The sequence below is a fragment of the Strix aluco genome, chromosome 4, assembly GCF_031877795.1.
Source record: "Strix aluco isolate bStrAlu1 chromosome 4, bStrAlu1.hap1, whole genome shotgun sequence".
Taxonomy (NCBI): Eukaryota; Metazoa; Chordata; class Aves; order Strigiformes; family Strigidae; genus Strix; species Strix aluco.
This window is the reverse complement of record NC_133934.1, coordinates 36,537,507-36,550,182: the sequence shown is the minus strand read 5'-3', so window position 1 is coordinate 36,550,182 and position 12,676 is coordinate 36,537,507. Positions and strand designations below refer to the sequence as shown.

Genomic DNA, 12,676 nt, shown 5'->3' with positions numbered 1-12,676 from the left:
AAATGAACAATGACAATTCATTCATTCATGTTCTGTGATGTTCTGTTAAAAAGACAGAACATGCTACCTTTGTATGGTGAAAAGTCATGTGGGAGGGAGGGTATAGCAGTAGACAATGCAGGAGTTTCTCTCTGATTGTTAAGCTGAGACTCTGCAGCTGAGACATGAGTCTGTGCAGGTTTTTCTGGCTTGCCAACAATTCAGTTTTCATAGCATGTGGTTCTCTTGGCCTTGAAGAATAGGCCATAGGTTCTTGTTGTCTGTTTTTAACAGAGGAGGAGAGTGTGGAGATGTTCAGTAGACTGGGGCTGTGCATGTACCCTGAGAATTCATGTAGGCTTTTATTTTAATGGTAATATTAAAGATCCCAGCGGAGAATAATGCTGTATTTCTCGCTGAGCAGAAATTCAAATGCTAATTTACCAATTATTTCTTAGCTGTACTGATGGGAATGAAAATATTACCTGAAAAATGTTTCATTTTCATATTCTTATCTGTCTAGTGTTATATGAAATCTCAAGTGAAGGAAGTTCTGCCCTGATTATAAAGTTTTTATACCACTATAGTTTTATCAGTTTTGAACATGGTACATTCAGATAGAAGATCCCCATATAATACACACAGTTTACATGTCCCAGAAGCAACTATGTTGGTGGAAATAAGATACGCTGATACTATAAAATAGTTATTGAGATGATGATGCTTAACATAATAGGATTAATATGCTTTAAGTATGTTGATTTTTAAATTGGTAGTTATAGTATCCCTTAATATATGTAGATTAATGCTTAATGTGACACATACATACTTGCTTTGTAATCTAAAATAGAACTATAGGTATTAATTAAAAATATGAACTCTTGTGAATAGAATATTTATTTTTGCATCATAAGTTGAAGTAATATTTACTACTGTAAGAAAACATCTATCCAGATCAGTTAAAGCTGAATTTATGGAGAGTTCAGTGAAGTATTATTTGAAGCTGTGACTTTCTATCAGCAAAGTCCAGTCTGATGTTAATGTATGTTTTACAACAAAAAGAAGAAAGTTAATAGAGCAGCAGTGGGTGGAGCAAGTAGCTATGAGTAACTGGGTAGTTCTTGTATGCTGAATTAGATGTAGTCTTTGCCTTTTAAATCAGTGATTAAACTGGACGTCTCATGCACAGTACCCATTTATATTGTGGGATCTGTCCTGAGCTCTGTTCTAGTTTTGTTGTAATTGAGTTAATGTAATAGAAATAATTGTTAATTTTTCTCTGCTTCTGGCTTTAATTCCATGGCAGAGTAATTCTGCGTGTGGCGAGCCTCTAGTATGTGCCTGGCTATCTGCTGTTATAAGAATTGGATTTGATGACTTGAGTGTTGCAGATGGATTTCTTGATAGTGGAAGGTACTCCTGTGGTCTCTGTGCTTTGTCATTTATTCAGGGTAGTTGTTGAAACACCTTCTTAATTCTTTATTATTTAACTTTTATTGTTTTCTTCAAAACTAATTCTAAATTACTTAAATTGTTTAAACCTATACATAATATTAACTTTTTGCATCTATAGATGAACCTAAGAAAAAACTTCAGGCTCAATGCCAGCCTTGGGTTTTTTTTCCTGGGCCTTTCAGACTGTTGTTTTCAACTTAAATTATTCTCAAAAGCATCAAACAGTGAGTATTATTCAGAAGTCTCCAGGAAATACACACATCCTTTTCTTCAACCCTGTAAACAAAGTCAGAATTGGGGAAAACTTGAACTGTTTCAGGAAACAGGCCTCCCTGTTGTTAGCAACCTCATTCTTTGCATGAGCTTTCCAAATGTGCTCCACCCCTACCCCTTAAAGTCATTTTGTCAACTTAAGTTTCAGTCTGGTTTCTGTCATTCTTCACAGAATGTGGAGTAGAGCCCAATTTTTGGGCTGTGATTGTGCAAGTCAGGACTAAAGGGAATGTACCAGGTTTTAATCAGTATAAAACAGCATCGAAGCTAGAGCATTGAGCTGTGTTAAATCCATTTACGAACATCTTTGGCTCAGTCAGGGTTATGCCAACTGTTTCATGACATGTAGCACCATTTTCCTTTAGATGAGCGACATGAAGAAAAATGTGAAAACATTTAAGTCTAGGCTTTCTAGCTGAACCTGTTCTCTGCATACATCCTCCATCTGACGAGGCAAGGGTGGGTAGAAGATCTTCTAGTGAAATCTGCTGGATTTTTCATTCTCTCAGCTGTTAGAGCTGAGTTTGGATTGTGAATTTTCTGAAATCCTTATGTTACCACAGGTGCTGGTAAACCTGTGTTACTGTGTTGTTACTGTTGATTTTATGGTGTTTGTTGCTATATGTCAGGCAACTCAGGGGTGCCTGTTAGTTTTTTAGGGTTTTTTTCAGTTAATTCATCATTATTGTCACAGAAACAGAATTTTTTAAAAGCAAATCTAAGCTAACAAGACTTAAGACTTGATTCTGCTAAATGTGAGTTTGTGAGACTGAAAGGAAAAAGGAGTTTGAGCAGCTGTTTTAGAGAAGGCAACTTAAGATCAGATCCATTATCAGTCACTAAATTAAATTCACAGTTTTCTGAAGGATCGTCAAGAATCACAGAATAGTTCAGGTTGGAAGCAATGTCTGGAGGTCATCTAGTCCACCCTCCTGCTCAGAGCGGGTCCAGCTGAGTAAGGTTGCTCAGGCTTTCTCCTGTCGAGTTTTGAATATCTCTAAGGATGGAGACTCCATAGCCTCTCAGCACCCCTGTTCTGGTATTTGACCAGCCTGATAATTAAAATAGTTTTGCCTTGTAAGTGATGGGAATTTCCTGTGTTACAACCTTGCCCCTTGTCCTCTGCATCTGTAAGAAGAGTCTGGCTCCCTCCTCTCTGTACCCTCTTATTCAGTAGTTGGAGACAGCAATAAGATCTCCCCTGTTTTCTTAAGCCTGAACTAACCCAGCCAACATGACTCCAGTGCATTTAAACATTCTTATTTATTCAAATGTTAGATTCTCATCTGTTCTTCAAAATTTGTTTTTAAACAAAGTTGAAACCTTGTTTTTAAATGAGGTTTGTTTCTTGCTCATTGCTTTTTGCTCAGATTGTTCATGATGTATGCAATACCTGTATGAGTATGGAAAATTTCTCCAAATCCAACATACTGTGCATCTTCATTTGCCCTTCAGTGGCTACATCTGTGCAAAAGCAAAATCGCCATCGGTAGTGGTGGTATTCACTTCTTAGCTTTTAAATACTTTTTGATCACTTTTCTGTCTTGACCTTCTCCTGCTAAACATCGATGTTACTCTTTTTTTTTTTTTTTTTAATGAAAAGCTGGTGCGTTTTAGGAGTCCAACACACCAACCCTAGAGGACGCTCGCAATGAAACATATTCTTGCAAGCTGAAATGTAAGTTTGTATCTTCATCTCTAAGAAGCAGCATTTCACTGAGGCAGTAATAGTCTGCCTTGTTAACTTGAATGTTCAAGATTGAAACATGACAGGATCATTTCCTGCTTTGTGGAACTGTGTAGATTGGATCATAGTGTGGTGATGTGGAGCAAGCTACTTGGAACCATGGATCCCCTCTGAAGCCCTTTTTTTTTTTTTTTTTTTCTTCCATCTGCTGTAGATAAGTCTGAAACTGAGGCAGGTAGGAAGGCAAAAGTAAGAGTTCAGCATTTATAGTTTTCTTATCTCAGCTTGTGTTTAAACTAGATTTGAAAGGAGTAATTTGGCTACCACTTCGTGAGAACACTTACTGATGCTTTAGGCCGTGAAAAACACTTCCTGCAAACTATGTACAAATGAGAACTGTTACAAGTGAGAACTAAGTTATGGGCTTGAGGTTACTGATCTCTATGCAGGTATGACTCAGTTTAGCAGAAGGATTAGTCTTGTAGGATACCCAAGCTAGTGTTAGTGTTAAGGAAGATGGACTATGTTGAGCATGGAGCTTCAGTCAGGATTGTGGCCTCATGTTTAGGAGCTCTTTCTTCACAGAAATACCTGAGCAACTTTGCTTAATAGGGCTTTCTGAATCCCTTTCCCCTCCTCAAATCTATTTGGGATGTTTAATGTCTCTGTGAGTCTGTCTCTCTTTAAATTGGAGTGGTTATGAATCATCCTATTTGCTGCTGCAAATAAAGTGGAAAAATCCGAAGTAGAAGCACAACATTAGCAGTCTGAGCTGATGTATTGAAGCCTTACAAATGCTGTTAATAGGTGCTCTTCCAGACAGCCAAAATACTTTCTGCGGCCATTTAGGTGGGTGTGGCTTAAGCTTTTACCAGCATCCTGTTCAGGTAAAAGGGGGCCAATGAAAATCTGTAGTGCTTCACTAATCAGATAATACTCTGTTCCTACCCCTCCTTAACTACGGTTTTGATAGTAAGAGGGGCTGCAAATGAAGGCAAACATGCTGAAATCTTGCTCCTCTTGCCGTTGATAGTGTTGTCAAAGGGGAAGATGATGGCTGGAGACCACACCTGTGGTTTCAGAGTAGTGCCTGGGAGTGTTGCTACACTCACCCAAAAGCTGGAACAAATTAACTGTGCGTGAAAGGAGCACACTCAAGGCCTGGAAAGTATCTCTAGACATGCTGTGTGTTAGGTGTGAGAGAGTCTAAACAGCTTTATTTTGCTGTTGGGGTAGTGCTTAGACTCCTTCATCTGTGTCCCATAAGACGTGCTTTATACTACACTCTACATGCATGTATCTGCAGTAGAAGGAAAATACCTTACACTGAAATACACTATTAGCCTGCAGATTGGCTGAAATAATGGCATACTACTTTAAAAAACTTTAACGAGTGTTTTTACTTACCCCCCCCCCCCCCTTAAAGTTTATACTACTTTCTTCTCTATTTGGTGAATGTTGGAGGGATTGGGATGTTTCTGATGCACTGTCTCCTCATCGAGGAGAGTCTGAGCTCCCATCAAGGGGAGTGAAGTAAGCTGAGTAGCAGTGGGAACAATTTCTATTTCTGATTTGAATTAAGCTCCTTTCTATATAAAGACAGCATGAATCACTGCTTTTTGTCTACACCCTGAAAAACGTTTCTCTGCCCGCCCACCTGTTTGGACACTGTAAGAGCTAATACTTCAATATAGACAAATGTTTGTATAGTACAGCAGCTTAAAATGCAGCAGCCAGAAGTGTCTTTGAAAGAAGAAACCCAACAGAATGTGAACCAAAATTACTGTAGGAGATTTAAACGCTTTGCTTTTATTTTAAAAGTGGTTTATGAGCCTAAATGACATAGTGACAGTAGGCTGTAAAGATGTTATATTTGCTATTAACCTATCTCTTGGAGATCTTAAAGCTGTGAAAATACTGAATAGAAGAGTTCCAGTTGTTTTATTAAATGCATGTCCTATTCTCAGTGCATTGAATTGCAAATGGATACAGCTCCCTTCTACCAAAAAACCCAACCTTAAGATAATTTGGCAAGTTGTACAGTGTACAATACACAACAGTGGGTATGAATGTGTGGTTAACAAACGATGTATAATAACCTCATAGACAACTGACACTCATCTGTTTTAATCATATGAGGTGACAATATTTGTATAAAACCCAAATTATATAGTACTATCACCTTGAATTCCAGTTTTATTTCTTCTGTCATTTTTGGTTTATTCCTTTTTCTTATGATGAATGTTCTCTTCGAATTTCAGAGTAATTGGTCTGGAAGCTCCCATGATTCAGTCCAGTCAAGGAGAGTGGTCATTTCTCACAACATGGATAAAGCACTGAAAGAAGGTGAGTCTTAACTTGGACAAAGAAGCATTAGACTCTGAATATCTCTTGTCCTCTTAGCAAACCATGACTGCACAATATTCCAGGGTTTTAGAATATGACCTTGGTTTATTCCTTGATACAAAAGAAAAGTGCAAGGTTTTGGTCTTCCCAAGAGATCCACTGTAGTAAGTAATGTGTTGTGTTTTTGCAGTTTAACTGATATCTTGTCATTTTAGTGGCTGTTTTTTTACAGAAATATATTAAAATATACTCCGTCCTATTTGTGCATAAAACAAAAAGGTAACATTTCAAAGATTCTTGACTGGGTTGTCCTGAAATGATAAATCCTGTAGACTCTTGCAAACAGTCTTCCCAGTTAGTGCGATTCTTGTCATGAAAACTGAATCTAAAAATCAACATTTGTATTTCCGGCTGATACAGTCTATGAAATCTGTGGATCACCAGTACAGTCACTGGGCTTTAGACTGTAAATTGTGAACATTGTGAATATTTTTTCCTTTAAGATTTCTTTGCAGTACTATTTTTTTCCCTTATCTTTTTTCACATCTGGAGAATATGTTTTAAAATTAACACTGCTTTAAACAGGTTGGTTGTCTTATGAAAACTTCTTGGGATGTGTAATGGTTTTTTTAATTTTATTTAATGTTTATTATTTATGAATAGCTGTTAGCAGGATATGTAGATAAAATATAAAATTAGAACACTTTACTATGTCATGTTTCTGTGAAGGTGAACTATTATGTCATAATTTGGTTTTAAGCACCATTTTCATGTGGAATCGGTCAGATTATAGGATTTCTAATGACGTGAATAGGATAGTGAAGTCTAAACATTACATGTATAAAACAAACATAACAGTTTATTTGCTGTATTCTCACATGTGTACTTTATGTTTTGGATAACCTGCACTGGAGTCTAAAATGAAGCCTTGACATCATTGGCCCAGTCAGAGGTAGTGGAGTTATCTGGAGACAGACAAATTGTATTGTGCAATAATGGGGGAAAGATAGTTGAGTTACACTTCCCTCCTGTTACTTGCACTTAGGAGTTACTGACGTGTCTGTAAAAAATATGGGAGCTGTCTTCATCTAAGGTATTTATCCCGCAGATCATTTAGTTGGATGCGTAAGTCCATCCTTACTCAGTAAGGCTAGAAGAAAGTTACCAATATTTAAGTGATTCATTTTTCAGAGTTGAGGACCTTCTGTTGTGACAGCTTGCTTGCCTTTCTGCTATTTCTTTTCAGAGTAGCTTTTATCCTCCATTCTCACTCTGAATTTTGGAGAGCAAACTTGTTAGATTTGTTTGTATTTCTTCCAAGCCTAAGTGACTAACGAAGCCAACTTCTCCGTTATGCAGTTTGACAAGGATGAGACTGTACTTTTCACTCTAGCACGTGCAGACTTAAGCAAGCTTTTTGGTTTTGGAAGGTGTTCGAGTCAACTTAAGTTTGAGATATTGAATGAATCCCAAAAAGAAACATTTTACTTTTTTATTAAGACTAAAATGATAAGTCTGTCTGAAAACAGACAGGACACATTCCTTGTCCTGTGACAGTTTCGAAATTTGTAGTTGTCTTGATATTGTGAATGCTTTTTTTACAAGTTCATGGCTAAATAAAACTTTATTGCTAATGATATAAAAAATACTGTCTGTATGTCTGTTTCATTAGTGCCATACTCAAATGCTAATCAGTCTTACACTGATGAGGATTAAAGTATTTGTAAATCCCAGGAATTTTTGCCAACTTCTTGCTGTCTAGATCTAACTGTTCAACAAAATGCTTTAAAAAGTCTCGTTCATTTAGTTAGGAGACTTCTGGTTTTTCTGAGATTTTAATCTTGGGGACGAGTTCAGATTCGTACTGCCACTTGAGGTTTTGAGTAGGCGTTTTCAGATTATCACAGTTGATGGCGTTTCACAGTGGTTTTTAAAATCAGATTTTATGTCTCTTTACCTTAGGGATGCAAGGATAACATTTTCGGAGGTTCTGTGGTGTGTGTTGTTTGACAAGCTGTCACATGCTTTATTGCGTTTTTCCTGATGTTCTCATCATAGTCTGTTAATGTAGTTGAAAGGATGGATATCAGTGATCATCCTTAGTTTTAATTGAAGGGGGCATGCGTGTTTCCATTTTAACTATCAGTCTTATTTCAATGAACTTAAAAACAGTATGGTGCTTAGATAGTTTTCCTGTGGTGGTCATTGGCTGATAATAGTTTCCTGTGTCTTGGATAGCTTCTCATCCTGTCAAAGCCAGTGTAACAGAGTTGTTGGGAATTGTCTGTCTACAATGTCGGTCACTAAGTGCCACCAAGAAGGAACTTCTGTTCATGTTGGTTTACAGCTCAGTTCTAAACTTCTTTCTTATCTCCCATTGACAACAGAGTGGTATAAAAGGGGGTACTTCAGAGTGAATAAACTGTAGATACAAGGTGAGGGAAAGCTGTGAATTAACCCTGCTACTGTGTGGTGCGTTTTATGAAATCAAAGTGCGCAAAATCAGAACAAGTGTAATGTTATAAAAAGATTTTCCTTGTTGAATATGGCAGAAAGAGAAGGCATTTTAATTTTAAACCCGTGAGTCCCTTTTCTAGCTAGTAGTACTTGAGTGACTAACACTGAAATGTGTTTTTTCAGTATTTGTCATGCTTTTTCTTGATAGATTGATTGATTCTTGCTTGTCCTTCATTTATCTTAACGCAAAGAAAAGATGACCCACTTTTACAAATACTTTTAGTCTTTTAGTGCTTCCTGTTGCTTGTCTGGTAACTTCATGTAGTTACCAGATATGGTAACTACAGTTCCTAAATGGTAGTTTAGGAACATGTCTCAAGAGAGACTGTGCTTAGTTGGACTCATGCTGCTGTTGTACAGTGTACTGTTTGGGCTGCGGGGTGTAGCTGTCAGATTTATATGCCATGTGTGTAGTTGGGCTCCCAGGAACTGAATTTCATCTTCCATTTTTATGGCCCCATATCCTGTGGTCTTTTTGTTATTCTTCACAGTCAGTCTTTGTCTCTACTGCTTTAGTAGTGCCAGGAAAATTGGTTTTCATATTACTTACCTGCTTTACTAGATCATTTATGAGTAAGTAAAACAGCATAGGCCATAGCACAAATCCCAGCAGAACTCTACTGGTGAAATTCTTCTGCTGTGAAAATTGACTGTTCATTCATATCCTGTGTTTCTTAGCTTTTAAAATATTTCACGCCAGAGAGCCATTTCTTCTTGCATAGTGGCTTATCTTCCTTAAGCCTTATGTTGAGGTGACCCTGTTAGAAATATTTTTGGGAATTTAATTAAATTGTACGCATGGATCAGATCTTGCCTGTCTGTGTTGTTGGTGACCCCTTAGAAGAACTCTGTAAGGGATAGAAGGCAGGACTTCCCCTTACATAAGTTTTCCCCCAATCTATCTCATTTCTCACTTTAGGATTCACAGATTGACATTTAGAAAAAAAATTTGCAGTAGTTTCTGCCACTCTGTTTGAAAAGCTGTACTCTTTTTTTTCACAGCTCTCAAAAAAGGAGTTATCTGGGTCCAAAATATGAGCAAGACTTAACTTGAATTCATGTTCTCTCTGCTACTGGGATTCAAACACTTGGAGCTAGGAACTCTTGGCAAAGCATACATGGGTGAAACTCTTTGAACAGAAATTTGTCTGATTTTTTTTTTTTAATGCATTTTCTAGATCTTCTTAATTTTTTTCCTCTATTGTTTATATATTTGGAACTTTTCATGGTTTTTTTCTGCACATTCATAATAATTATTAAAAAAACAAATGTCAAGAAAATTTCAATAAAAAGAAACCAAACAATGTGAATGGGAGACTGTTGGGGTATGATCTCTTTTGCACCAGGGCTATCCATCTGTGCGTGATTTTGTCTCTTAAATGTGTCAGTTTCGTAGAGTTTGAATAATGTTGTAAGATGCAAGTAAACCAAGAAATGCTAGTGTTTTTCCAAACACAAACTTTAACAAGAGAACTGAAATCTGTAAATCACTATTGCTAGTGACTGGGGCTGGTTCCCAGTCACTGAAGTCTGGGCATTTACACAGCATTTTGCCAGCCTTTAACACCATGGCCTAAATATTGAATCAGTGGGCATGAGGAACGTCAATAAGTAAAGATAATGTTAATAAAACCTCATCACCTTAATTTGTATAGCTAAAACATAATAAAGTCTAAAATGCAGTAGGTGAATAATGGCCTTTATTTCTTTAAATTTAAAAATCAATGTCTTGAAGTGATAGAGTTGCATGTTCAGAGTATTTATTAGTAATTTTTACAGACTTCGACATACGGGCTTTAATATTTTAGTTTGATTTTTGAAGATGAAGATAAAGTGCTTTTTTTGACTGAATTGGTTTTTGACAGGGAGGAAAAGTAGTAGCTGTAACAAGTAAGCATTTAACATTTACTTCTATAGAAAAGTTCTTTGCTGGGTACTTAACAGTGGTATAGTCTGTCATCTTTTTCATTAAATTTTTATTGAAGGTACTTTTATTTAAGTATAGCTTATGATAACCATATCATGCATGTTAAATCTAGTGTTGTAGTAGCACAGCATTATGATAATGCTTCTTGGCTGTTTGATGATGGTTTCCTGGTGCAGGATTTTAACACAGTTCACATTAATGTTGCATTTCTATTTTACAGATTGCAGTCCCTGCTGTTGTAGAATAACTCAAGCCAGTGTTGTAGCTATACCTTCTTTTGTGTTGTTCATACAGTCACGGGAGAGTTTTGGATTTGACCGTAACTTAATGGAATGGTTCTGGTCTCTCCAGCGCTTTCAGGAAAGGATATTTACTTCTTGTTTGAAACTTGGAAGCTGGTCTCTGCATTTGCATAGGGAGAATATTTCTGATCTGGTTTTTAATGGTGCTTTGAGAAAATGGGTAGACATTTAGTCCTTGTTACTCTTAAGTTACTTTTCATAAAGTTGGGTAATGAATCTTAGCAGTATAAAAGCTGTCTAATGTGAAGCTCTGCAAATTGCAGATTTGAAGCCAGTCTGATCTACTGGCTCTTGTTTTGCTGCTGAACCTCTGAATGTATGAATGAATGAACGAATGAATGTGGAAGAAGAAGGGATAGTAGTTAACTGTAGACCTACGTGGGGTTAGGAATGAAGTAAGAAGGTCTAGAGGGTTGTCCTCACTAACCTGCACACAAGCTTCCAGCTCTCTACTCCCAACACTCTTTTAGTTTACAGTCTTTAAAAAGAGTAATTGAAGAGGCTCAACTTCACTTTCATGTGGGAATGATGTTTAATCAGATTATAATGACTGGGGACTTGGATCTTCTGAATTACTTTAGAAAACCCGGTAGAAGTTTCAGCAGTTTTGTGCCAGACTCATTGCTGTCACTGCATCTGATTTGATCAGAAGGAATTCATGTTTGCAGTGGCTGAGTTAGTGTAGTAAGGTATTGTCTTGAAAGTGTGTTCTGCTTTTCTTTTTATTCCTTTCTTGTCTTCTGATCAGTTGTTTTCAATGTTTTAGAGAACGTTCAGTGTAAAAATAATGAGAGTAGATGCATGAGCAGATTCTCCTCTGAAGGAAGCAAGCTGCGCTCTGTAAAATTCTTAGATTTGTTTTCTGTATTTCTTTAGGTGCTGAAAGAGGCACTAGCTGCATCAGTAGGCATGAAGCTAAAGCAGCAAAGTGCATCATGTCCAGGATGACACACATGGATGAGGCAGTGTCTTACCCCAGCACAGACTGCTGTTAGTGTCTGTGGCTGGTACCCTTTTTAGATTTTTTTTTAAATTTTTTTTTTTTTAAACAAAGTCCTGAAAGCTGTCTCATTGCTCATTTTGGGCTCTTAATTACCTTGAATTTTATAGAGAACAGTATGGTTAAACTGTTGTGATGCAGGAAGGGCTACAAGACTCAGAAGGGACAAGGAAACTATAGAAAGTATGTAAAGGAAGAGAGTTATAAAAGGTAGGTGCAGGAAAATATGGTTTAAAGTGGGCTAATCCATTTAAGGTGTTGAAAGTGTGTAACTGGTGGAGAGAAACACAAGTGAGATATTTCATACTTGAGTGGCTTAATTTTTGGTGATGATTGGTGATCTTTGGTCTTTAGTTTGATATTGCCACTAGATTTCATGGTTCTTTCATGTTGATACACCTAGATGAAGAACCATACCATCACCTTGCTGTGTCTAAGCAGGAGTTTTCCCACAGTAATAGATCTTGCTTTGGGTATTTCAAATGTGAGTATAGTAAAGTCGCAAGAGTTGTTTTCTCATAATAGTTTACTAATTAGCATTGTTATATGTTTGAATGTTGTGCTTTACCAGAGCACAGAGACTTAACATTGAATGTGACAGTGATTATGGAGTGAACTAGGAACTGAGCTCATTTTGGAGAGGAGTTGCCTAAAAATACGGTTATAAATTAAGGGTCAGTGGGAATGGATATGTGTTCTGAAAGAGAATATAGTCTAAGGGATCAAGATACAAGTTTTACTCTTGTACTCTGGTTTTGCAGAGTTCTGTGCAATAGATATCTATAGGAGCCACCACTCTGTATACTATGATTTGGCTTCTTAGGCAAAAGATGCTGAATAAATATGCTACTTTGCACCCTTGCAAAGCGTCTGTAAGAAAATCTGAAAAAGTAATTATCTGCCAGTGATGATGATAACAAATACCACAACGCAGTGTGTTTTGAATGCGCTTGAGAAGTGGATTCCTTACAGAGTAGATGAAAAGAAGAATCCATGCTATGATTGGCTTTCCACAGCATTTCAGGTATTGCCACCGACAAGAGTAACCAAGCTATAAGAAAAACGTGGTTGCAGAAGGACATGGGGACAGCTGTGAAAAAATACTTAAAATGTGTATTGTGATGAGAGACTTGAGATAAGTAATAAACTTCAGTTTTTTAAATGCTGTTCCCAGTTGCTCTTCAGTGTAT

At 37.0% G+C, this 12,676-nt stretch overlaps 1 protein-coding gene across 1 annotated transcript in view; it reads left to right on the top strand.

Annotated features, from left to right (window-relative positions):
- Nucleotides 1–12,676, top strand: part of SNX25 (sorting nexin 25) — an 85,136-nt gene that overhangs the window by 7,414 nt on the left and 65,046 nt on the right. The window contains exon 2 of the mRNA XM_074822731.1: nucleotides 5,656–5,740. Within this exon, the coding sequence (XP_074678832.1) occupies nucleotides 5,656–5,740 (85 nt within the window). The remainder of the gene's footprint in view (nucleotides 1–5,655; nucleotides 5,741–12,676) is intronic.